A 26,041-nucleotide genomic window follows, 5' to 3' on the forward strand; every position below is an offset into this window, starting at 1 on the left:
GTTACAAATAGTATCAGAGCCAGACACCAAGCGGTATGCTAGCGAGAACGCTGGCCCCCAAAGGGGTGAATTGTGAAATCTCGCACGAGTTAGAGTGGAGATCAAAACATTCCTTATAAGGGTGTAGAGACTTCTTCCTAGTAAACACATTTTTAAGTCTTGAGACTAACAACAGTATGTAACGGGTCAAAGCAGAAAATATCTATTAGCGGTAGGCTTGAACTATTACAAATGGTATCAGAGCCAAACATCGGGCAGTGTGCTAGCGAGAACACTGAGCCTCCAAGGAGGGTGGATTGTGAGATCCCACATCGGTGGAGAAGGGAACGAAACATATCTTATAAGAGTGTGAAAATCTCTCCATAGTAGACATGTTTTAAAATCATGAGGTTGACAACGATACGTAACACGTAACGGGTCAAAGCGAACAATATCTATTAGCAATGACTTGAACTATTACAAATTATATTAGAGCTAGACACCAGGCAATGTATCAGCAAGGACGTTAGGTCTCTAACGAGGGTGGATTGTGAGATACCACATCGGTTGTAGAGGGGAACGAAACATTCCTCATGAAAACCTCTCCCTAGTAGACGCGTTTTAAAACCATGAGACTAACAACGATACGTAACGAGCCAAAGCGGACAATATCCTTTACAATTATAGCTTCGAATCTCGTCTACGTCGATTATAATATAATATGTTTTCGTTTAAAATAAGTTTGGAATGAAACGAAATGATTGGCAAAAATGTCCTAAGAATGGGCCATTAGAGCATCTTCTTGGAGGGCATGAGTCAAAAGTGGCTGCAGAATTTGCAGGCGCTCGTCCCTACAATCACGCTCATGTAAAAGTCAGCCATTTCCCACCTCAAACAGTGCCTTCTTAACAACCCTAAAGCTCAACTGAAGAACACAGCCATTTTTTCAACGAAGTTTCAAGACAGTAAAAGAAAAACAAATTCTAACGAGTTTTCATTCGAACGAACATAAATCATCTTCATTTACACGAGCGTACGAAAAGCCAGAGTTTTGTTTCGAACCCTTTACGAGGGAGCTCGAGCTTTCGAGCATGAACGATTCGTTGTTCACTTTGGATTCACAATCATCCTACTCAACGCATCAGAAACATGTCTCATCGTCGGTCTTCTTTCGGGACTATTTTGAACACAAGCTAAAGATATCTTCAAAACCGTGATAATCTCCTCGTCTGTATCGTCGTCCGGTGTCAAAGACGGATCTATAACATCCGAAAGCGGCTTCTTTTCCTCAATGCAGAGTTGAATCCATTGAACAAGATCCATCTCCAACGCTCCAACCTGAACTATCGGTAACCTTCCGGTGATCATTTCGAGTAATATCACACCGAACGAGTAAACGTCCCATTTCTGCGATGGCTTCACGACCTTTAAAGCTTCTGGGGCTTGGTAGTAAGTATTCATATTAGAACTGAATGTACTAGCTTCAGAAGTTGCAGACTTAAGCTGTTTCTCGTGGGGTTTTTCGTCTGTCAAGTGACCCGATTGCAGAGTCGGAGATCCTCCAGTGATGTTAACAAGTCGAGCAAGCCCGAAATTCGAAATATGAGGAACCATGTTGTGTCCGAGAAGTACATTGTTCGTCTTCAAATTGCCATGGACATACTTTTTGGGGCTAAACTCATGCAAGTAAACCAACCCTTTTGCAATACCTTCCATGATTCTTAACCGAACAGACCACGGTAACGGTGTAAACGACGATGTCCCGGGCTTCCCTGATAACGTTTGAACAATCAAAAACATATAAACGATCAAGTTCTAGCTGCAAGAAAGTTACGAAAACGTACCATGAATGGCAAATGCAAGGCTCCCATTTGATATGTAATCATAAATAAGCAGTTTTTCATCAACAGACCAATAATAAGCTCTAAGGCCAACAACATTTGGATGCCTTAGCTTCCCAATTGCTTCAACTTCAGTTTGAAACTCTTTAAACCTTTGTGAACCTCCTTCACCCAATCTTCTCACAGCTAAAGTGAGACCATTTTCGAGCACGACTTTATACACTATCCCGATACTACTTTTCCCCAAAACGAACGCCGACGCCTTAAGAAGTTCATCGAGATCAAACGTCACGTTTGAATCGAGAGCTACAAGATCAAACTGCTGTACATGCTCCGAAACATTCTCGGATTCACCCTTTCGAAAGCAGAGACAATCCTTTCTTCCTTTCTCTCCCTTATGAAGACCATCTTTAGATTGCTCTACCTTCTTCCCATTTCTACGAGTCCAAAACCTCGAATAGCAATACGAAAACAGCAACCCAATCAGACAGATACCGATAATGTCGCCGACGATTATCGCAACCAACGTGCTCCTACTCAACCCTCCATTACCCTCAGACCTCCCAGGTGGAGAGTTATCCGGGAAAAACGGGAAAGACGATGGCGAACTCGCGCCTGGAGCTTCCGAAGAACACGGATTCTTCAATGGAGGTCCACAAAGACCAGGATTACCAATGAAAGCAGTAGGTCCTCTGTTCATAAGAGCACCATTTTGGGGTATTGAACCACTCAAATCATTATAACTAAGATCAATATAAACCTTTTCAGGAAGGTTTCCTAAGCTAGCAGGGATTGAACCAGAGAACAAATTATATGAGAAATCAACAGTTCCTTGCAAGCTAGAGAGATTACCAATATCCATAGGGATTGAACCATTGAACATATTGTGAGAAACATCCAATTTTTCCAAGAAATTCAAACTAGAACCAAATCCAACAGGCAAAGCATTGGTAAGATTATTGTGACTAATATCAAGAACTCTAAGTCTTGTGCATTGAATCAACGAAACAGGCAACGACCCATTAAAGAAATTATGAGATAAATCCAAGATTTGAAGGTTTTTGAGCTTACCAACATCATTTGGGACAAACCCAGAAAAGGAATTCCCAAAAATCACCAAGCTCTGTATTCCATTAGCTTGGAAAAGCTCCAATGGCAGAGTTCCATGGAGTTTATTGTTCCTTAGATTCACATGGCGAAGGTGAGAAAGAATCCCCAACGAAGAAGGGAGAATCCCTTTGAGATTCTTCTTGGGAATACTAAGGGAAACGACTCTTAGATCATTGCATGTAACGCCATTCCAAGAACAAGGGTTTTGATCTGAAGAATTCCAGTTGCTGAGGGAGGCTTCTGGGTCTTCTGTGATGAACTGTTTGAAGGAGAAAAGGGCGGTGCCCTCGTCGTTCAAAGCCGCCATTGAAAGACAGAAGTTGCACAGGAGAAAGATGAAGGAGATGGAAGGAGGGTTTTCCATGGTGAGTTGAAATTTGGTGTTCGATGAAGAAGAGAGAGAGGTTGCAAAAAGCTTTTCTCAAGGCCGAAAAGATAAAGTCATTCAATGGCGAATACAGAGAAAAAGGAGAATAGTGTTTTAACGTCTAGTGACTCATTAAATTATCTTTGAGAGATGATGTGGCTCAAAATAACAGGATCGTCCCCTGACTCAACTCAATTGTTGGGCTGGGAGTATGTTGAATGAAAGTTTCACATTGGCTAATTCAGGAAATGATTATGAGTTTATAATCATGGAATATTCTCTCCATTAGAATGAGGCTTTTTGAAAAGCCCAAAGCAAAGCTATGAGAGCTTATGCTCAAAGTGGACAATATCATACTATTGTGGAGAGTCGTGTTCGTCTAACATTAGTATCAAAGTCATGTCCTAAACTTAGCCATGTCGATAGAACCCTCAAATGTCGAACAAAAGACTCCAAAAGAAATAGGAGTCGAGGCTCAAAGGCATAGTCAAAAAATGATGAAGACTCTAAAAGAAAAAGGAGTCGAGCCTCGATTAACGAACATGTGAGATTTCATATCGGTTGGAGAAGGGAATTAAGCATTTCTTATGACGATGTGGAAACCTCTCTCTAGCAAACACGTTTTAAAATCGTGAGACTGACGAAAATATGTAACGAGCCAAAGCGGACAATGTCTACTAGTGGTGGGTTTTGGCTGCTACAAATAGTATCAGAACCAGATAATGGATAGTATGACAGCGTGGACGCTGGCCTCCAAGGGGGTGGATTGTGAGATCCCACGTCGGTAGGAGAGGGGAACGAAACATTCCTTACAAGGGTGTGAACTTTGAGACTGGCAGCGATATGTAACGGGTCAAAGCAGACAATATATACTAGCGATGGACAGACCAAATTTATAAAATTTTTGGAACACAGTATCGATTCGATATCTAAAGATTTGTGTAAAATTTACGAAGAAAACAAAGAGGTGTTGCCAAAATGCTTCTTTTCTAGGTACGACCCATCACTCTCATTTCTAAAAATAATAATGTAATGTACGTTAATTAATAATGTACATTATAAAACATTATAAAACCCATCATGTTTTTGTCAACACTATTGTCGGATTAAAGTCAAAATTTGTGACAATTTTATGTGTTTATTTTAAGAAAAAAAAAACATTAACATTCTTCCATCCCATTCTCAATTTAGATTCCTACTTGCTTTGAGCTAAGTTTCTTTACTCGAACCGTTAGTCACAAGACTATACTTCGAGCCAGCCAACCGTTGTTTAATAAATCTATTTTAAGTTTGTTTTCATTACTCGAATGTACTTTGAACCAACCGTTATTTGATAGTTATATTCTCGTTATGAGTATTTTTTTTTTAATTTGAAAAAAAGTTTAAATATATTATTTGGAAAATTACCATAAAAATAAAAAATAAAATGATTAAGTTGATTTTAATTATTTTGTTTTTTACTTTATTTTAATTTGTCTGTTTCTTCAATTTGCACCTCAAATTGAGGTAAACGTTATAATTTACATTTATTTATATATATATATATATATATATATATATAAAGGTGTAAAATTAAAAAAAAATTCTTAAAAAAAATTAATTTTATGCAAAAGTTTAATTTATTAAAATTAATACGTTTATTAAAATTAAAGGTTGAATTATTGAAAAAAATTGCAATAATTATTGAATTTGGAGTCAATTTTGTAAAATTGAAAGGTATGATGGAAATTAATACAATTTAACGATATACTAAAAAAGGTAAATTTAATTTGTTATTAATATATCAATCATTGAATTCTTTTCAATTAAAAACACTTATTATATTTAAAAGGATAAATTAATATTAATAAAAATAATTTTTTTGTATTTAATTAAAAAAATATCCTTAAGTTTTCTTATTAGCATATTTTAATGAAATTCACGGCATTTTGTTATTTAATAATTTTAATTATTTAAAAAAAAACATACATTCTTTCGATACACTCAACAACGTACGGCAGATTGGAATTCGCATGTGACAGTTTCCGACAAAATCCAATAATAATTAATTGAAATAAACAATTAATATAATAAAATAAAGGTATTAATATTAGGAATAATAATTTTAAAATAAATACAAAAGTGTTATTTTTATTTAAATTCTTATATTTTTTTTAATTATATTTTATTTAAACATGTTTTTAAAATTAGTAACGATATTTTAATTGTAAGGTGGGGCCCACCGGGGACCACATTGTTGCGATGGGGAATGATCAGACGGCGACCGTTGAGTGTCCACCCCAATTACTATAATAAGTAATCATTGTTTAGTAACCGTTAAAGTGCCACATCGTAATAATTTCTGTCTTGTGGGGACCACGTTTCCAGCCAATCACAAATTTTTACGGTTTTTTATTTTATTTTAATGTTGTATATTGAATCAACGGCTGGGATCTTTTTGCTTACCTGGTACGCTTAGTACGACGTGGTCTGATAAGTACCACGTGGAGAGTGGTGGGACCTACAAAGGTAGAAAGAGGAATGGTTCACGAGCGACGAGAATTAGATGAATGTATCGCGAGAAAATGGAGAGAAATTGTGCGACAGATTAGGAGTGGGATGAGTCCCACGTGTCTGGAGGAGCTCCGGGACGTGAAATTGAGAGGCGGAGAAAACAAAGTATTTAAATGAATTTTATTTTTTTATTTTTTTAGGGTCTACTTTGCAATTTAATGATGTGTAGGGACCATCCTATAAATAGTTGTGTTAGTGGTCCCGCTTTAGACATTTTTTTAAAAAATAAAGTTTTTACCCCTTGCATCACAATTAAAAATTAAAAAAAAATTTAAACATATGGAAGCCATTAATATTTAATTAAAAAAATATTTTTATTGTAAATACATTTTTGAACTTTTTAAAATAATATAAAAATATTTATAAAGAATCTATATCGAACCTCCCCTGAAACAAAGTAGATAACATGTTAGACGAACACGAGTCCACTTTGAGAATAAGCTATCATGGCTTTGGCTTACCAAAAGGTCTCATAACAATGGAGAGAGTATTATTTGATTATAGAGACACCACTTGTCACAATCGCACTTTTAATGGCAGCGGACTTGCGATTGTGCGGCACTCACTTTCTAACGACAAGTGAGCTAAGCCAATTCGTTCTTGCGTCGCCTACGGCCAAGCGACGTATGCTCGAGCCTCTGGCCTCGATTTTAAGAGAAGGTTTTAGAAAGCGAGGACAGGGAGAGATTTTTGAAAGAGACGTTATATAAGCAAGCAAGAGAGAAATAACAACGGCTTATGGTATATAACCTTGGAAATAACATTGGCTTACACTCGTGAATTTTTTATTTAATGAAAAAATATAACTAATGGGAAATGGTAATTTTTTTTTTTTTTTTTACTTTTTCTCATTTCATTTTTATCCACTAACTTTAATTTTTCTTACATATTTTAAAGCAGTAAAATAAAATAAAATAAAAATGGAGGAGGAAGATTTACATGCAATTGTTTTGCTGTTAGCCGTTGGTAGACGCGCCACCGTCTCGTTATTGGGTTGCGGCGGAGGCGGAGACTTCAACTGCCACACCCGGCGGCGCATGCAGTACTGTATGTGTTGGGGTGTGACGTGTCTTTCTCTTTAGAACCGCCGCCGGTGCAGGAGAATATGATCGTTGTAATAACGGAAATCGAAACCACCACCGCCCATACTATCAGAACTGCCGGGCCGCTCATCAATCCGCCACCGCCGCCGCCGCCGCTCAAATCTGTTAACTCCCTCACCGTTTAAAAACCCTCCTCCGATCTCTCCAAGGATCAACACTCAAACGAATATAATGAAGGGGTGAACCAAGGGCCTAAATACCTAATCCTATGACAGACCAATAGTATGGTGCCACGTGGACATCAAGACCAGCTTTTGTTGACTTTTTTTTTGGGTCGTCTAAGATTTAAAAAATAATAATAATAATTTACTCCCTCCCTAATTTCAAATTATTTATATTAAATATATAAGAACGGTACCAGATGAAATAATCAGATAGGTTCAAATTGATTGATACATTAATGACTTTGAACGTCTGATCTTTTAGTAGAAGATATATTATTAAAATATTAATCAGTTAAGATATGTTCAAATTGATTCATACATTAATGGATTTCTAAATCTACTATCAAACACGTATTTAAAAACATGGAATACAACTCAATTTTGATTGAATCTAAGACGGGTTCGGGACAAAATAAGTGATTGAAATATAGGGTATTAGGAACTAAGTTTGTTTGATATGGGTCCTTCTTGGGATTTTGGTGAGAAAATTGGAGTGTAAGGTGTGGAAGAAGGTGTCCATGGAAGACTTGAGGTTGGAGACAAGCTTATGAATCTCCTCCTCGTACTTGTCCAACACAATTGGAACTGTTTGTAAGCTCAAAAACACTGCTCAATATTAAGAACAACATGTCACAGTCTTTTTCAGACATAGAAATTCTATAGAAAGTGGGAGAGAAAGAGAGTGATACCAACCAATGTATATGAGATTCAATGAGTTTGTTAGCTCTCCAATGAGTGATACCAACCAAATGCTACCCATTACCTGCAAAATGGGTTGATTCATGAGCTTCATAAACATTGATCGATTACTATCTTATAAAGATTATGTGTGAGATCCCACGTTGATTGGAGAGGTGAACGAGTGTCAGCGAATGGTGGATTGTGAGATCATACATCGGTTGGAGAGGGAGTACGAAGCATTTCTTAGAAGGTGTGGAAACCTCCCCCAGCAAACGCGTTTTAAAAATCTTGAGGAAAAGTCCAAAGAGGACAATATAGTGGACTTGGGCAGTTACAAATAATGTTAATGGTGGACTTGGGCTGTTACAAATAAGATTAGAGCTAGACACTGGGCCTCAAAAGCCCAGTGTGCCAGCAACGACGTTGAGCCTCCAAGAGGTGGACACCAAACGATGTGCCAACGAGTATGCTAGCCCCCAAAGGGGATGGATTGTGAAATCCCACATCGATTAGAGAAAGGAGCGAGTGCCAGCGAGAATACTAAGTCCCGAAAGGGGTGGGGATTGTGAGATTTGGAAGGGTACCATTTCAACTTTGGCGTTTAAAAATAAAAAATAGGTATATATTAAATAGTGAGATTTGGAAGGGTACCATTGCAAATAGCTTAAAGTTTTGGCCAGTTGAAATTTGAAAGAAGTGGTGGACCAACCAGTTGACTGTATCAAAGAAACGAGTGAAAGTGGCGTTTGAGATCTCAAAATCATGCACATTCGGTGGAGCCCTGCCAAGCCACGTCACCAATAAGATAAAAAAAAAAAATTACTGCATCAACTTTTACCATAAATTCATACGAGTTCTACCATTTTTATCCTATGTTCAATTTTTGCAAATTCATCCAATTATTTAAATCAAACAAAATTATTTTACTTTTAAAACCTTATTATAAAAATAAATTCATATGATCGATAATTTTTACCCTATATTTAGTTTTTGCCATTTCACTCGGTAATTTTAACAAAATATTTTCATAACACTTTAATCATTAAAAATTAGTGTAACAGCCATCATTAGTAGATATTGTCTAGCTTTTCTTTTCGAACTTTCTCTCGTCCCTCTCAAAGTTTTAAAACACATCAGCTAAAGAGAGGTTTTCACATCCTAGTAAAAAAATGTTTTGTTTCCTTCTTCAACCGACGTGAGATCTCACAATCCACTCCTTCGAAGCCTAGCGTCTTCGCCGGCGCTCGTTCTTCTCTCTCGTGAATTTTGTACAACTTTATTTTCAACGAAAACTTATCGAAGATTTAAAATTATAACATTTATCTGAATTTAAAGCGGAATCGAACAAAATTGAAAGTTTAGAGATAAAAATAGAATAAGAATGAATAATTGGATTTACCAGTTGACGAGAAGAGCCAGTTTGTTCCAAGAGAAGAGAAGAAGCATAGTAATGATGAGTAGATAGCAAAGCAGAGTAACAAAGTGGTAGTCCAAGACCTCAAGCAGCAACCAAACGCCGCTGATTCCGGCCAACATCGCCGCCGATTCTCTCTTCTTCTTCCACAGCATCAACTCCGCCACTGCCATTCAAATCCAAAACACCCCTTATATTCAACATCAAATTGATATATTTTATAACAGAACTATAAACTTTTAATTCTGAACCTTTGCCATGCCCAAAAATGGAATGCAGAAACCTCGGACGGTCGCCGGAGTTGGACATTATAATGTTTGCTGCCGGAAAGTTTATGGGTTTAGTGGAGAAGATGAAAGAAAGGAATGGGTTTTATGGAGAATTTATCAAGGAATTCTTGTTTGTGGGCATGCTTCTCTTATTATTTCTCTATTAAATTTCCAATTAATATTGCAATTTTTTATAATTTAATTCTTTTCCATACTCAAAATTCAAAATTTCTTTTCTAAACTTAATTAATTTTGTACCAAATTTAGGAGGTTTTCTTCAAAACCCTACCCGCCTCACAATTTTAAAATGCGTCTACTTGGGTAGAAGTTTTTATGTTCCCCTCTCTGACCAACGAGAGATCTCACAATCCACCCCCTTGGAGGTCAACATCCTGGTCAGAGAGATCTCACAATCCACCCCTTGGAGGTCAACATCCTGGAGTACACTACCCGGTGTTTCCCTCTCCAACTAATGTGGGATCTCACAATCCACCCCTTAGGAGCCCAACATCCTCGTTAACATACTGCCTAGTGTCAGGCTATAATACCATTTGTAACAGTCCAAATTCACCGCTAGTAGACATCATCCACTTTGACCCATTACATATTGTTGTCAACCTCACAGTTTTAAAACACGTCTACCAAAAAGAGATTTCGACACCTTTATAAAGATTGCTACATTCCCCTCTTCAACCAATGTGAAATCTCACCGTCGTTGACTAGCTAGTTCACTATGTTTTTTAATTCAGTACGAAAGGTATGTTTTAGTCTTTAATTTTCAAGCATTTTCCAATTTAGTTTTAATACCCTGTAAACATATAACCATCCAAATTTAACATTCATTTACCAGGAGGGTAAATTGAAAACAGTTTTTACCAAACACTCAAAAGCAAATCTAGATATTCCAACACAACAGCAGCATCCATTTAGCTCACAATTAATAGACATTAAACAGTAGCTCAGAAAACTTACTTGGTATGGTGGAATCAGAAACTTTGTTACAGGTCCTATGAACACCAGGCAAGCAAGCCAACGCTGTGTTTCCATTAGTGGGTCCCCTGCCCTCTGTAAAGCAGAAACTAGAGGCTTTCTTACCATACACTTACCATTTCTACAGATCAGGACAGAACACTTGGCCATTGAGCATTGCTTACGAGTAAGGATCCTCTTGCTTTCACATTCTTTCATCTTCACATGACGGCCATACCTGACAAAAAATGGGCAAGTAAAAGATGCCTACATCTTTAACAAACAGACCCTCAATTAAGCAATTCTATAGATATGGGAAAGAGAAGAAACTAAGCCAAGAACAGATAGATACCCAAGTTCAGGGCGTTTTGTACGCTTTCCATATACATTTCTAATCGTTATAACCTGTTCATGGTCAAGGAAACTCCTGCAGTACAGTTCAATGCCTGAATAAAACCAGTGAGGTGCTAAATCCTCTTAAGTAACATTACATTCTAACAAAATTAGGACCGTCAGTTGGAGGGATTAAGGAAGGCCTGTTTTCTCAAATGATGGCTCTTCTATGGATACATAAACTAAAAGGTGAAAGCAAAGAAGAACACATGCTTATTGGATACATGTCGAACCAGCATCTACCTTGCTAAACCAGCGAGTCTTACAGCAATGTTTTCTTCTTACATCTTTAGACTTCACTTTCTATCGGTCTTTGTTATTACATCAGGCACGGCACACCGACGACCAACTAAAGCTTCAGTATTTTGCAACCTATCACATTCCTTAACCTTCCTTCAATCCCCCACCTTGACGAAAGCAAACTGAGTGTACCACTTCTTCAACAGGCATACGGCTTAATCCAACTAATTACGGGGTTCTTTTGTAGGGCCACGACTTGTCGACTTTCGTTTTCTAGTTTGTAAGAGTATCGTATCAGTAAGGTGCTAAATCTCGTCGGCTGAAGAATACGAAATCTGGGTGATTGACCTGGAGATCTCTTAACCACTTATCAGCTTCCCGCGAGAGCTTGTTTGCCAATTGATGCTCAACTCCACCATTTCGCATCCACAATGATGAGCCTTTAAACTTGTATGAAGCAAGTCCAAAAATTCTTAAAGGAACTTTTTTGGCATCCGTCTTACAAGGATATGCCACAAATGGCAATTGAGGGCTTTGAGGGCTTTGAGGGCCTAGAAAATATGAAGAAAATGAATTTTCATGCTCTTCTCAGATATATAATGTACATCAAATCTCACACGATATAAATATTCTAAATGACATGACAGAATCCCAAAATGAACTTAAACATTGGTTAAACTGGCAAGAAATTGAATTACCTCCCATTGCGGTATGTAGAAAATGGTATGTGAGAAAGCAAGCATCAAGATCCTTTAATGTTTGCCCAGTTGGTATCCTGTAAATTGGGTACCTACAACACGTTTTGGTTTGGAAGCAATTAGTCACATGGATATTAAAGAGAACTCATAGAAATGTGAAGATTCTGATACCATGCCACAGATATCCAACTACATGGTAGTAGGTCACAACTTCTCAATGTTTTCAGCTGAGGGAAACGAGACGCAAGGTCCGATATCTGTATGCAAAAAAACAAAGAAAAATGAGAAGCTGTAAACCCGAATATATTCTCAAAACCCAGAAAACTACTTGCCTTGTCTGCCAGAGGTTCACGTGAATACGGTTGGTCTCTTTCAAGATACTCAAATAGAAGGCAACCTTGAGAATTGCAAGATTCAGCCTCATCGCTGGAGCAGTCCTCGAGATGTCCCAAATGCTGGTCCCTCAAAGACAATCTATCCATTCGAAGAGGAGCCGTGATAGACGGATCATTATGGTGGGGTGGTTCTCTACAGTGTTTTATTCTTCTCTTTGTTTCAGAATCACTACTACCATCACTACTTGAATCTCTATAGTCACTATCAGTTTCCTCGCCCCATTGCCTTCCAAACAACCAAAGCTTATGCATCAGTATCACAAAAAACAAACGTAAGAATATGATAGAATTCACAATCAAATTCATGAAACTCAGGAACAATATAACGTCCCATCAAAGCACACAAATTCTTTTTTCTTAATAATGTCATAATACTACATTCAAAGCTAAGAATATGATCAACCAAAAAAGTGAAACGACTCCAGCTACAAGAAATGGCAATCAAATTCTAGAACATTGATCCGAACGAGTCTACCCTTCAGTGTTTACCCTGTGCTATTTTCCTGAATGAAAACCTCTCACGCCATACTTAGTAACACAAAATGACATTCAGATTCTCAAACTCTAAAACGCTCTCGAACCCGCCATTAATCAAGATGACATATTAACTAAGCAATCAAAAGTTGGTTAAACTTTAAAAGCAGTTTTGCAACATAGAAAGGAGGAATTCTGTCTCGAAACGAGGATGGGTAGAAGAAAAGCATTCTACGCGAACTACGAATTGGCATGATGGTCCATAGGATAAAGCTACAAAATTTAGGGACAAAATATAAACAGAACATCAAATCACTCGAGGAAAAAACATACCCTTCCACCAAACCACAAACCTAAACCTCAGTACCCCTCACAAAGTAAAACAGAATCAGAACCAAAAAATTGCAAATTCCTGAGTTGAGAAGCTGCATGCTAAAATATGCACCAATGAATGGATTAAAGAGAACAACATTTCATAGAAGATAATCTGCATATTGAATACCTTGGCTTTGTAGACGATTCCGTGCCATACAATTGTATGCCAGACAAATACGGGACATAATATTGAACCACACCATCAGTGTTATTCAATAACAGAGGCACTCCAGCGCCATAAGCGCTCCACTCCTTGAAAGTTTCCCACAAATCACCAAGCACAAAGTAAGGCTGCCTCTCCGAATCGCTCGTCTTCCAACCTCTCAACGCACTCTGCAAGCAACAAAACACAAGTCAGCTGAATTCCAGAAGTGAAATCGAATTAAAGTTAAACATTGCTCTAAACCCACTCAAACCTTAGAGAGAAACTGAGCAGGCACAGACGGAGTAACCGACTGCAAGAAGCGCTCGAGATTACTTAACGGAGAAACAGCCGGCTGGGGAACTGGTTTAGTAGCTTCATCAGAGACGACACGGTCCCCAGCCTCTATAATCGGATACTGCACGGAAACATCCTTAACCGCGCAAGATGGAGTAGCTGAAGCGTGTTCTTGAGGTCTACAGAGCCTATCATTTTGACGGCTGAGAAGGCCCTTCCTGGCTCTCGATGAATCGTAAAACCGGTCCTCACCTCTGACGCGACCAAACCGAACACCTGCTCCTAACATCTCGACAGTCTACCACCAACTAAGGAACACTAGTCTGCAAGTGGCAAGAACAATCCCTAACCAAAGTCAACGACGACGACGACGACGGCGACGAAGCGGAAGTGGAAGAGAAATGGCGGTGCGATCTGATAATCTGAAATCCAGACAGCAGAAACAGCAATTGTCAGATCTTTCCGGGGAAATCAGATCGCGGATGAGGAATTTCAAGAGAGAAGAGAATCAGTAGCTTTGAATAACACGAAGTCGAATGGAATGGGAGGAAATCAAAGCGGCTCGACGAAAAACCGATTAGGATTAAGAATGAGGGAGATTTTTTTTCTTTTTTCTTTTTTAAAATAAAGAAATTAAATATTGAAAATCTCCTTCTTTTTTCTTTTTTTTTTAATTAAAATAAATTTTTAAAAATTGAAAACTCTAGTTGAGAATCATAATAAAAAAATAAATTAATTAAAATATTAAATAAGAAAATTAGTGTTCACTATGTAAGAGCTAATAAAATTCAGATCCCAAATTTGAAATAACAATTAATTCACAATTTTTTTAAAATATAATTAAGTAATGAACAAAATTCCTTTAATAAAACTATCATTCAATTTGCACTTCTTTTCTATAAAAAAAAATATATATATCCCTAAACGTTTAAAAAAGCTTTCAAAAAAGTTTAAAAAAACATTCAATAATTTATTTCAAATATATATTTTTAACTTTGAGCTTTTTTTTTAAAAAAAAAATCACTATGAAACTTTTTTTTTTTTTTTAATTTCAAACTTTTGTAAAAACTATTAAAAAAAACATTTAAACTTTTTTTAAAATAAAAAAAAAAATACTTTACTCTATAGGTGTAGGTAGACGACTTTTTTAAAACTATAAAATTAAATTGAGTTATGCTATTTTTAAAATTTTTAAAATTTATAAAGGTATTTTTAAACTTTTTTAAAAAGATGAAAAATATTAATAAAAAAATTTAAAGTCCAAGAGAACTTTTAAAACACCGCTAGAAGTTTAAGGGTATTTAAAAAAAACTAAAGTTTCCGTCCAAAGTTAATAGTAAGAGTATTTTTATTAATTTATTGTATACATATATATATATATATATATAATAATAATAATAATGTAATTTTCAATATTTAGAAGTAGAGGGCGAGCTCCCGCCACACGAAATTCCGAAAATCAACGTTTTGTCTTTGTTTAGGGGCAAAACTGTGAAATTGAGAAAATGTAGGGACGAAACAGAAAAAGTCTGACGCGGAGGAGATCCGGAGCTGTGGTTAGGTAAGGAGAGTTTATTTACGGGGCATCTCGCAATCGCAACTGGAATGTGGACCCCTTTGAATGGACCATTTTGTGCCACGTGTACGGTCCGATAAATTCAAACACTACCAACTAAATATATATATATATATATATATAATTATTTTTTTTTGGATAATAAAAATGGATAAGGATTCAAAATAGAGAAAGCAAAAAGGGAAAAAAGTCGCATTTGGCAACAACGTCATCTTGAGGTACACGTAATGATGGGGAATTAAAGATAAAACTCTATTATTTTTTACATTACAAATTTTTCTCCTCGATTGAAGAGACAAACAAGTGCCAACGAGTCAACGAGGACGTTGGCCCCAAGGGAGTGGATAATGAGATCCCACGTCAGTTGGAGAAGGAAACAAAATATTCTTTATCGAGATGTGAAAACTTCTACCTAACAGACTTAAAAGGAAAAACACAAAAAGAACAATTTCAGCTAGCAATAGACTTAGACAATCACAAGGAAAAGCACAAAAAGAACAATATCTGCTAGCAATAGACTTAGATAATCACAAGAAAAGCACAAAAAGAACCATATCTGCTAGCAATAGACTTGGACAATTACAAGAAAAGCACAAAAAGAACAATATCCGCTAGCAATAGACTTAGACAATTACAAGAAAAAGCACAAAAAGAACAATATCTGCTAGCAGAAAAAGCACAAAAAGAACAATATCTACTAGCAATAGATTTAGACAATCACAAGGAAAAGCACAAAAAGAACAATATCTGCTAGCAATAGACTTGGACAATCACATAGAAAAGCACAAAAAGAACAATATCTGCTGGCAATAGATTTAGACAATCACAAATTCAAAGTTTGAGGAAAAGTTGGAAAAGAAAAACTCAAAAAAGACAATATCTACCAGCAATGACTCTGGCTTGGCCGTTACAAGTTCTACAAATTCAATGGATAAGATGATGATTATTATGATGATTCAGCTATCCGCCCTGTCCCAAAATTGGGTCATAAATGCACTCCAAAGAACAAATAAGATGATTATTATTCTGATTCAGCTACCTGCTCTATCCTAAGACCGAGTCATAAACGCACAACCAAGAACCAAATAATATAAAGGAAGAACATATTACACGTTATGGTGCACTAAATAATTAATTTTGAGTTAATATCCTACCAAAGAAACAAAAATTGTATTAAAAAAAAGAAATAAATGTTACTTAGGAAGTGAAATAATGGAAGAGAGAGAACGAAACCCATGATGTGTTTTAAAGAGAAAAACCTGAAAAAGAAGCAAAAGAACAAAGAACATGAAACTTTACCTAAATTACACGAAGAGTCTGCAAATTGCAATAAGTGGGCTCCCTGTTAAGACAAGAAGACAATTATTGTGGACAAAATCATGTGGATGAAAACAACCAGCAAAGGATTCTCCTTCACATATATGGTTTTTGAGCGTTGAAAAATGCAGCAGCCAAAAGTTTAGCAGTGCCTCCAAGTTAGCTAATGGTTTTGTTGAAACTATGGACGGAAGAGCAAGTCATATAGAGATTCAAATGAAACAAAATGAAAGCATATGCAAAGGAGAAGTACTAAGAGGTGCCCGGAAACAAAACTTTCGATCGTTGTTGTCTTTGTCAATGTGAGGTTCCCTAATCTTTTCTTGAGGAGTTGTTCGAGTCTAAAAATAGAAGACTGTGAGATTCCATGTTGGTTGGAAATGAGAACGAAATATTACAAGTAAAAGTGTAGAAACTTCTTCCTAACAGACACATTTTAAAACCGTGAGGCTGACGGCGATACGTAACGGGCCAAAACTGATGATATCTACTAACGGTGGACTTGGGTTGTTACAAACGGTGGACTTTGATTCTGTATGCTAATCGAACACTCGATTCGATTGTTTTCCAAGAATGTTGAGCTCTGCATCCCTCCCTCTTTTTAGGTTGGCATGACAAAGAAAGTATAACAACCCAACTCCACTGCTAGCAAATATTGTTCTCTTTGGGCTTTCCCTCAAGGTTTTTAAAACACGTCTACTAGGGAGAGGTTTCAACACTCTTACAAGAGATGCTTCGTTCCCCTCTCCAACCGATGTGGGATCTCACAATCCACCTCTTGGGGGCCCAACATCCTCGCTGGCACAGCGTCCGGTGTCTGGCTCTAATACCATGTGTAACAGCCCAAGCTCACCGTTAACCGATATTGTACTCTTTGGACTTTCCCTTCCAGGCTTTCTCAAAGTTTCTAAAACGCGTCTACTAGGGAGAACTTTTCACACCCTTACCATGAATGTTTCTTTCCTCACATAAAGCTTTGATGTTAATTTAACCAGAAAAACACATGGACGAGGACCTTCAATTACTCTACGTGTCCCTTACTTTCACTACAGTGTAAATGGAAAATGGCACAAGCAATTAGTGGAAATAGATATCCATAAAAAGAAACTCCCACACTGTGTGGATAACGATTGGCTCCATAAACGTCAACCACCAACAAGATCTGGAGCTTATCAGTAAGAAAGAAGTCAAATATGACCTACTAGTCATTTCTCTAGGTTGAAAAGAAAAAAATGTAACACAGTATTTCAAAAATCCATGGTTCTTGGAGATTAAATCATCGAACAAACAGTCTCATCCAACAACATATATGATCCAAAGATTTACAGAATCAAGAACTAGGGCAAATACTGCACGAATTAACAAAAAAAAAAAAAAAAAACAGAATCCCCAATGCTATTCCAGATTAGAAGTAAAACCGAATTGATCAAACTCGGGAATGATGCATACAAATTCAGAAAGAGTTCATTTCATCAAACATGGAAAGATCCATTACCAGAGAAGGAAGATCAATTACGGACCTCAGGATTCGAGGGGCGCGAAGTAGGAGATTTTCGGTAGCCCTTGAATCCGAGGAAACTCGTTGTATTATAAATAATAATTATTAAAAAAAAATGAGGTGAAAATAAAGTATAATTTTTAATCATTTAAATTTAAGTGTAATTTAAAAAATAAAAATAAAAAGGTAAAATAAAATCTCTTAAATAAATGGAAAAAATAATATAAATTAATAATGGAGGGTTGGAAGTATGTGGTGTTTGAATTGTGAATACGGAGACGACACGTCGATATTCTCTATTATACAGTCAACCATTTGACTTTAACCAAGTTGAATTTTTAAATTTTCTCTAATTTTTTCATTATTATTTTCTAAATTCCATTTTTATATTCTAATATCAAATAAATAATAGGACGCATTAAATAGTCCAAAATTATTATTTATTTATTTATTTTGAAATAGAGCATACAAATTACTATATACGGTAATTAACTAAATGGGCGGTAATTTTATCAGCGGAAATCTCTCGTAAACATACTAGGGTTCGACCTTGACTCTCCTCGAGGTCGTGGGCTCCTCTTTCCCAACTGACCTTTACTAAGGTGTTCGTTTTTTAAACATATACGACTCAAATATTAATCTCGACCTTACTATCAGATTCTCCTTAATGGAGGTTGACTCAATAACACAATTATTTTTTTACCCATGACAAATTTCATCGATGAAATCGTGTTCACATAGCAGAAACGTCCAATTGAGTTTTCGCCTTCATTTTATCGTACTGATACGATGTAACGTGCAATCGTCACGAGACAACAGGATGTATAGCATAGGGCTCCCTGTTTCCCTTCCCAACAAATCCGTGATGGATTTTGAATCGGGAATAGAGCTATGACTTATTCGACGCTATATTTCAATTCATTATTTTTCAAAGCTGATCACTAAAGGTGCCATGGGACATCTATCGACAGCAAGAGTCTGAAATCCAAGGGCGAATCAACTGCCACTCTTATTTTTTCAGTCTGTCTGTATCAAACTTGTACCATAGTAAGAACGTGTTCTCAAAAGGGCACGAAACCCGTCTAAGATATTGTAAACGACCTTTAAAACATATTAAACTTGTAATTTAATTAAAAAAACATGTAAATTCTAAGTCAAAGGTCAAAACTAACAAGAACAAAAAAAGTCAACGTAAATGTTGGGTCTGAAAAACCAGCCAATTCAACGGTCTAGGATTTCCGGCACATCCAGAAGATTCAACTAATTTAGACCGACACGCGCAGCCCACACAGAGTTCTTCAGCTCCACCGATATTCACACCCCAAAAAGCAGCCTCCTCCTAGTGGGAGCCAATCCCAATTCATAAACCCACACCTTTTGTCTCTGTTTCTCTCTGTTTCTCTCTGTTTCTCTCTAAATGGTGTTAGATCTCTCAATTTTCATTTTCATTTCCATCTTCCTCCCGCCGGCGACACCCTCCGCCGCCGTAGACCGCCACTTCGAGGCTTGCCGTCGACCAATGTCCTGCGACGACGGCCAGACAATTCAGTACCCATTTCACATCGAACATCGCCAACAGAAATTCTGTGGATACCCAGGATTCAAGCTAAAATGCCACCAAAACGGCCACCCAATCCTCCATCTCTCCGGCAGGGATCTCGTCGTCCGGAGTATTTCATACAAAACTCACTCTCTCCGTCTCTCCGACGACGCGGTTCTGACGGCCTCTGAGTGTCGTCTTTTGATTGGCAACCTCTCTCTGTTTAACGAACCATTCCATCTCGCCGATGGCCAGGGAGAGATTTGTGGCGGAGAAGAAACGCGGCGTGCGGCGGAGAGAAATGGGTTGGTGATGAAATGGACGGCGGGAGAGTGTAGCTTCTGCAACAAGAGTGGTGGGTTTTGTGGGTTTGATTACTCGACGCATTATTTCAAGTGTTATTGTCCTGATCGGCCTCATGCTCTTCGCTGTAATCCGCCATCGCCGCCGGGTGAGTTCCTTTTTTTCTTCTCCGCCACCGCATTCTCTCTGCCATGGATTTGAACTTTATTTTATTTTATTTTAATTCTTTCTTGATTGGATGAAACTAAGGCTCGAATCCCACCTCAAATTCGTTGATGAATTGAGAGTTCTTGATTTACATTGGGATTATGCTGAAAAGTTTTTACATTTTTTTGCTTTTTTTTTTTTTAAATAAAAAGAGATGCTTTTACGTTTTTGGGTCATATAATCATTACTTTGCCACTAATAGCATGGATGGGGCCGGGGGCAAATATGGAAGTTACATTAGATTCGATTATCCGATTGTTTTTATTTTTTAATAAAATGTAGGGTTGGACGGTGAACCTTATTTTTTTACCTGTAACCGATTAACCGAGCTAAAATTTTCATTTTCTAAAAAGTTAACCAAATCCAGATCGAAAAATATCTAATTCGAGTAGTTCGTGTTATTGAGACCATAAGATTATCTGAACATCCCTGGAATTAGATCTGCCAACTTAGAGTTGAGCAGCGCAGTCCAAATAGCTTTTCGTGTTTGAGTCAATACTTCACGGCACATTGGTCAAATGGCTCGAACTCATTGACTTACTACTAAAGTTTTCACATTTATCGAAAGATTTTTTTTTTTTTTTTTGTTTTATTCTATTTGTCTTATTTTACAATCTTCTTTTTTCGGGTATTTTGATATATTTAAAATATTTATAATTTTTTTATTTATTACTATTTTCAAGAATTATATTTTATCAATATGGACGTAAAAAAACTTATTTTAAAATTTCACAAAATCTTACCAAAAAAAGAAAAAAAAAAAATATATATATATATATATATATATCGGATTTATTTTACATGAAAATATTATTTAATGATTATATTAAAAAGTATTTCGAGAACAAAATATTTTATTTATTGTTTATTATATTATTTTTGAAAGAACAATAACAAAACAAATTTTATTATTATTATTTGATTTCAAACTAAAATTTATTAACAAGAAACAAAATCGAATTATAAATTTATAATTTGAAAAACAAAACTAATTGGAATATTATTTATTTAAAAATAAAGAAGAAGAGAGAAAAAAAAAAAAAAAGCGGGAACTTATGAGTCTTTCATCTGTAAAGCGGCCGTGAAATTCGCGGTTGTCTTCTTTCCTGATCTCCGGCGAAGAGACGGGAGAGAATTCGATCGCTTCTTTTTGAAACTCGAGCAGTTTCTTCGACGGCCATGATCATGAGAGCTGTGAGTGTTCAACGTTTTCTTCTTCAACAACTCAACGCTCTGATTTTCCACTGGTTATGTTCTTTCCATTCATATTCTTGTGTTCTGGTAATTTATAATTCGCTATTTCGTAATGTGCGAAAGATTCAGTCGTAGACGTGTACTGTTCGTCCTCTGTTTTCCACAACTAACTTCTGACTTTTTTGTGCAATCGGTTCGTCTCGGGCGAAGACTTCTGACTAGATTGAGATAGAGATAGCGATTTTTAGGGTTTGGTTAACCTTATGCCACGACTGACGAAATCCTCGTTTAATTATCGCCTCGGTTTTGAATGTTCAAACGAGAGATTATGAACAGTCAAAGAGTCAAGTCTATGTAACGACTGGTCAATTGGGGGAAGTTTTGGATCTCTACAATTTCATTGTAAATTTCCTGAGGATGTCCCCACCTTGGTTTTTATTCTTTTTCTCTCGGTGTGTTTCTTGGAAACTTCCATATCTGGATTTGATCACCACTTGGATTTGGGAGGAGTTCAACGTGGAAAACCTAGAAACCATAAACAATTCGGAGAGGTAGATTTGGAGATCGAGGTGGGTTTTCTGGTAGTGTGAATATGGAATTTCATATGGGGTTGTTCTGTTCTTTCATTTTGTCCTTTGTTCTTTCTTATCTAGTAGCACATCCTTTGGCTCGGAATGATACTAGTTTTGTTCGTCCAGATTGCCCGCCCTTCGATTGTGGAAATTTTGGCTTCTTAGGATTCCCTTTTAACAACGAAACGCTTACTGATTGCGGATTATACACAGTTAGAAACTGCTCAGGAGAGCCAAAAATCCAGCTGAAACGTGAACGAGATGTATGGTTCGATGTTGTTAGCATATCTCAGGCTAATGTCATCCATATCGATGACACGGAACTTCAAAAGCAAATAAACTCTCGCAATTGTTCAATTCTGGACGATCTGTCTCTTCCGACTTCTCCTTCATCTTCTTTATCCACAAACAATAATATTACTTTATACAATTGCACAGATAATCCTGGAGGTGCTTTTCCTCTTTTCATCAGTAAATTTAGCTGCCCTGGTATTTATTCAGTCCTCAACTCTGGTACTCCTCCAAACTGTTCCACTTCCAATTCTAGATTTTTAGTTCCAGCTCTCCCGGTTGGTCCCAATAATTCTGTTCTTGAGTTTACTGCTGATTTCCAACTGCGAGTGACCGTATCTAGTATATGTTATGACTGTTTCCGTGAAGGAGGCCAATGCTCGATTACCAATGAAAAATTTGTGTGTAAGGATGGAAAACGAGAAGCAAGCAAAGGTATTGAATTTTATGTAAAAGTCCAGTAAACTGTTCGTGGATTGTTTGGATTAGGCTTTGCAATTTATTTCTTAGTTACAATTTCCTTGTTTTTACTGCGTTTTTCCTACTGGAAATGGGCATTATTGGTTTTTCAGATGGGTTTTTGAAGTCTGTTCTTGTGCATGATCTGTGTTTCGAAGAACAGAAGCTGGGTTATTCTACAATGAATGGTTATGAGTTTGAATCTAACACAATTCTTTTTCATTGCTATTGCAGATAAAAGTAGAATGAGCTTGTGGATAGGACTAGGTGGGGCAACTTTCTTTGAGAAATTGTAATTCTCGTCTTAAATTTTCTTTAAGCTGATATCATCTCGACACTGTATGTAATACAATGCAACTGCTATTTGAGATCTCTCTTCAATATTATGTAAAAAAATTTCTCCCATACCTTCTCAGACGAAATGCATCTATGCACGTGAAATGATGAGAATCTCATGGGAAGCCTATCAAATTATACGTAAAAATTGACTTCTTACTAAAATGGACGAGCTAACTTCATTCGTCCTTGTTACTTTTTAGCTGTTCGTCATAAATGAAGAAAATTCTGACCACTGTTCCCACCTCCCTTTTGTCTACAGGTGTTGGAGTCCTAGGTGTAAATCTGCTTATGCTATTATTTGCTCTTTGGTACTGCAAAAAAAGGCGTGCTGCTCCAACAATGCTAACAAGGAATATATCTTGTGAACCCTACTCAAAATTCGACCTGGAAGATGGTGGCGTGTGCTTTGAAGTTCCTGTTTTCTCATATGGCGAACTTGAAATGGCCACTAACAAATTTGATCGTGATAAAGAACTTGGAGATGGTGGTTTTGGAACCGTATACCATGGTAACAGAAACACTTCTTTTTACTCACTTTTGTTGAATTGCATTTTTAAGTAGCATATGGAAAACTTCTATTAGACTATAACCTTGATTTTTCATCTAACTAGGGAAACTCCTTGATGGCCGGGAAGTTGCCGTGAAGCGCCTATATCAACATAACTATAGACGAGTAGAGCAATTCATGAATGAGGTTAAAATTCTCACCCGCCTTCGCCATAAAAATCTGGTCTCCCTTTATGGATGCACTTCAAAACGCAGTCGTGAACTTCTTCTTGTTTATGAATTTGTCGCAAATGGTACTGTTGCTGATCATCTTCATGGCGAACAAGCAAGTTTTAGCTTGCTCACATGGCCTATTCGGATGTCCATCGCTATTGAAACAGCAAGTGCTCTAGTTTATCTCCACGCTTCTGAAATCATTCATCGTGATGTGAAGACTACTAACATTCTCTTGGACAGTAATTTTTCCGTCAAAGTCGCTGATTTTGGTCTCTCTAGACTATTCCCAAACGACGTTAGTCATGTCTCGACTGCTCCTCAAGGCACCCCTGGTTACGTTGATCCTGAGTATTATCAGTGTTATCAGCTTACAACCAAGAGCGATGTTTATAGTTTTGGTGTCGTCTTAATCGAGCTTATATCGTCAATGCCAGCTGTTGATATAACAAGGCATCGGCACGAGATTAATTTGTCTAACTTAGCAGTGGACAAAATTTTAAGACAGGAAATTGATGAGCTGATTGATCCATGCCTCGGGTATCAATCAGACGAAAAGGTTCGACGCATGATATTGGCAGTGGCTTGGCTAGCTTTTCTATGTCTGCAGCAAGACAAGGAAAGGAGACCAACAATGGAAGAAGCGCTGGAAACTTTAAAGAGGATTGAGAGTGGGGAAGAAAGCGAGAATTTGCAGGATAATAGTGCACTGTCGAAGAGCTATGATCCAGCTCCTTCTCCAGAGTATGATGAAGTTGAATTGTTGAAGAATAAGAGGCAGCAGCTGTTGTCCCCTACTTCTGTTGCTGATAAATGGATCAGCTCAACCTCATTTGTTAGTGCTTCTACTTCTCTATCATCTATTTCCTAATTCTTTCCTTCTCTTTCTTTTTGTTTTAGTTTAATGATAAAAATTTAGATTATGATAATGTTAGGGAGAAATACAATACATATTTAGCTCCCTCTGGAAAACAAAACATAATAATGTTGCATGTATATCTGTGAATCAATTTTGGCAACTATATACAAGGTAGGGAATGTACATTTACATATAAGAACTATTGAGAAATCGTTCAGCTGTACAAACAAAGATCATACTCTCTTTTTTTCTTCTTGAATTGAATATGGGCCAAACTTAGGCTTGGATTTTGTTAGAGCCTGGAAAGCCCGATGATAAGATTAGAGCATTGACCTGAGTTTTTGTGTCTTCATTGAATGGAAAAGAAGTCTGCAGTGGTCAGAGTTTTATTGGTTATTTATGCTTTGTGTACTGCACCATTAACTTTTATGTGTGTTCTATTCTGTCCTTTTAGATTTGGATCTAACTTTATTATATATGTTGTTTTTCAACTTGATAAATATATTGTGGGAAAGTAATCTCTATGCTTGCTTACAGGCTTACCTTTTGAAACATTATAGATAGATAGGAAGAATGAAAATGTTTCTTCTAGTTGTATTTCATTATGAAAATAGGGAGGGAGGCTAGATATTGTTCACTTTGGTCCATTATGTATTGCTGTCAGCCTCACGGTTTTATAACTCGCATATTAAGGAGAGGTTTTCACACCTTTATAAGAAATACTTCATTCTCCTCTCCAATCGATGTGAAATCTCACAATCTACCCACCTTGGGGTCTGGTATACTTGGCACATTGTCTGGTGTCTGTCTTTGATACTATTTGTAACAATCCAAGCCCATTGTTGGCAAATATTGTTTGTTTTGACTTGTTACTTCATTCTCCTCTTTAACTAATGTGGAGTCTCACAATCTACCTACCTTGGGGTTTAGTGTCCTCGTTGGCACATCACCCGGTGTCTAACTCTGATACCATTGTAACGGTCCAAGCTCACTGCTAGTAAATATTGTCTGTTTTGGCCCGTTACACATCACCGTTAGCCTCATGGTTTTAAAACACGTCTACTAGGGAGATGTTTCCACATTGTTATAAGGAAAGTTTCATTCTCCTCTCCAACCAATGCGAGATTTCACAGAGACCTTCAACTGTACGTAACTGAATCAAATCTTTTATCTCTTTATCGAAAATATGTTACTTATGTTAGTTGAGTTATGCTCGTAGTGTATATTGTTAATAAAGTTTTGGAAAACAGTGCGTGAAAGGTCAAGTAGTCCAAGGATAATGAAGGAGAAGATAAATGAAAGGCCAAAATGCAGCTGGTGGTAGAGGAGTGATGGAGACATGCACTTTGATTTGGTCAGTACTACTCTCATGTCCTTTTCCCATATCAACTCCCAACCCTCATCCACATATTTCATTTTCCTTTTTAGGTCAATTAAAGGTCAACCGGTTGAGTTGTCAAGTTGTTCGTTTTATAAGTCACAACCCATCAATAACACAAAAGATTTTAACCCGACTCAATCTTACTGTCATATGAACACCCTTACGGTTAGTTATTTGTCACGTCATATTAACTCATCTAAAATATTATACGTAAAGTCGCATTGGATACCTTAGCAATAATATAAATTGAAAATAGAACCCCGTAATTAGGGAGAAAATTTGGATCTAAATGACTCAATTATTAAGCTAAGTAATAGATCA

At 36.9% G+C, this 26,041-nt stretch overlaps 3 protein-coding genes and 1 long non-coding RNA gene across 9 annotated transcripts; 1 reads left to right on the forward strand and 3 right to left on the reverse strand.

The window, feature by feature from the left end:
- Window positions 1-806: 806 nt before the first annotated feature.
- Window positions 807-3,382, reverse strand: LOC111449959 (receptor protein kinase-like protein ZAR1). Its single transcript, XM_023090067.1, has 2 exons — window positions 1,824-3,382; window positions 807-1,751 (listed from the first exon to the last, which is right to left on the reverse strand). Exons 1-2 carry the CDS (start codon window positions 3,292-3,294, stop codon window positions 1,087-1,089), a joined length of 2,136 nt encoding a protein of 711 aa, XP_022945835.1. The 5' UTR covers window positions 3,295-3,382; the 3' UTR covers window positions 807-1,086.
- Window positions 3,383-7,330: 3,948 nt separating this feature from the next.
- LOC111449961 (reticulon-like protein B14) lies at window positions 7,331-14,070 on the reverse strand. 5 transcript variants are annotated; one of them, XM_023090072.1, is made up of 9 exons: window positions 11,087-11,105; window positions 10,803-10,877; window positions 10,588-10,688; window positions 10,454-10,546; window positions 9,464-9,532; window positions 9,198-9,378; window positions 8,450-8,579; window positions 7,811-7,880; window positions 7,331-7,723 (listed from the first exon to the last, which is right to left on the reverse strand). In XM_023090072.1, exons 3-9 carry the CDS (start codon window positions 10,667-10,669, stop codon window positions 7,560-7,562), a joined length of 789 nt encoding a protein of 262 aa, XP_022945840.1. In that variant the 5' UTR covers window positions 10,670-10,688; window positions 10,803-10,877; window positions 11,087-11,105; the 3' UTR covers window positions 7,331-7,559. The 5 variants fall into 5 exon arrangements, 3 of the variants coding, with proteins under 3 accessions (XP_022945840.1, XP_022945839.1, XP_022945838.1); XR_002711740.1 differs by lacking the exons at window positions 7,331-7,723; window positions 7,811-7,880; window positions 8,450-8,579; ... (1 more) ...; window positions 10,803-10,877; window positions 11,087-11,105 and adding exons at window positions 11,782-11,873; window positions 11,953-12,038; window positions 12,114-12,402; window positions 13,153-13,358; window positions 13,442-14,070 and having other exon boundaries at window positions 9,288-9,378; window positions 10,454-10,688; XR_002711739.1 differs by lacking the exons at window positions 7,331-7,723; window positions 7,811-7,880; window positions 8,450-8,579; ... (2 more) ...; window positions 10,454-10,546; window positions 10,588-10,688 and adding exons at window positions 11,782-11,873; window positions 11,953-12,038; window positions 12,114-12,402; window positions 13,153-13,358; window positions 13,442-14,069 and having other exon boundaries at window positions 10,741-10,877; window positions 11,087-11,634.
- Window positions 14,071-15,188: 1,118 nt separating this feature from the next.
- LOC111449963 lies at window positions 15,189-17,964 on the reverse strand. The gene is made up of 3 exons (XR_002711741.1): window positions 17,853-17,964; window positions 16,340-16,382; window positions 15,189-15,460 (listed from the first exon to the last, which is right to left on the reverse strand). It is a non-coding gene; the product is annotated as an uncharacterized LOC111449963 (long non-coding RNA).
- Window positions 17,965-19,058: 1,094 nt separating this feature from the next.
- On the forward strand, window positions 19,059-24,636 carry LOC111449960 (LEAF RUST 10 DISEASE-RESISTANCE LOCUS RECEPTOR-LIKE PROTEIN KINASE-like 1.2). 2 transcript variants are annotated; one of them, XM_023090069.1, is made up of 4 exons: window positions 19,059-19,846; window positions 22,656-22,688; window positions 23,020-23,268; window positions 23,372-24,636. In XM_023090069.1, exons 1-4 carry the CDS (start codon window positions 19,273-19,275, stop codon window positions 24,349-24,351), a joined length of 1,836 nt encoding a protein of 611 aa, XP_022945837.1. In that variant the 5' UTR covers window positions 19,059-19,272; the 3' UTR covers window positions 24,352-24,636. The 2 variants fall into 2 exon arrangements, with proteins under 2 accessions (XP_022945837.1, XP_022945836.1); XM_023090068.1 differs by lacking the exon at window positions 19,059-19,846 and adding an exon at window positions 21,160-22,397.
- Window positions 24,637-26,041: the final 1,405 nt, after the last annotated feature.

The sequence above is a fragment of the Cucurbita moschata genome, unplaced genomic scaffold (assembly GCF_002738365.1).
Source record: "Cucurbita moschata cultivar Rifu unplaced genomic scaffold, Cmos_1.0 Cmo_Scf00011, whole genome shotgun sequence".
NCBI classification, from domain to species: domain Eukaryota; kingdom Viridiplantae; phylum Streptophyta; class Magnoliopsida; order Cucurbitales; family Cucurbitaceae; genus Cucurbita; species Cucurbita moschata.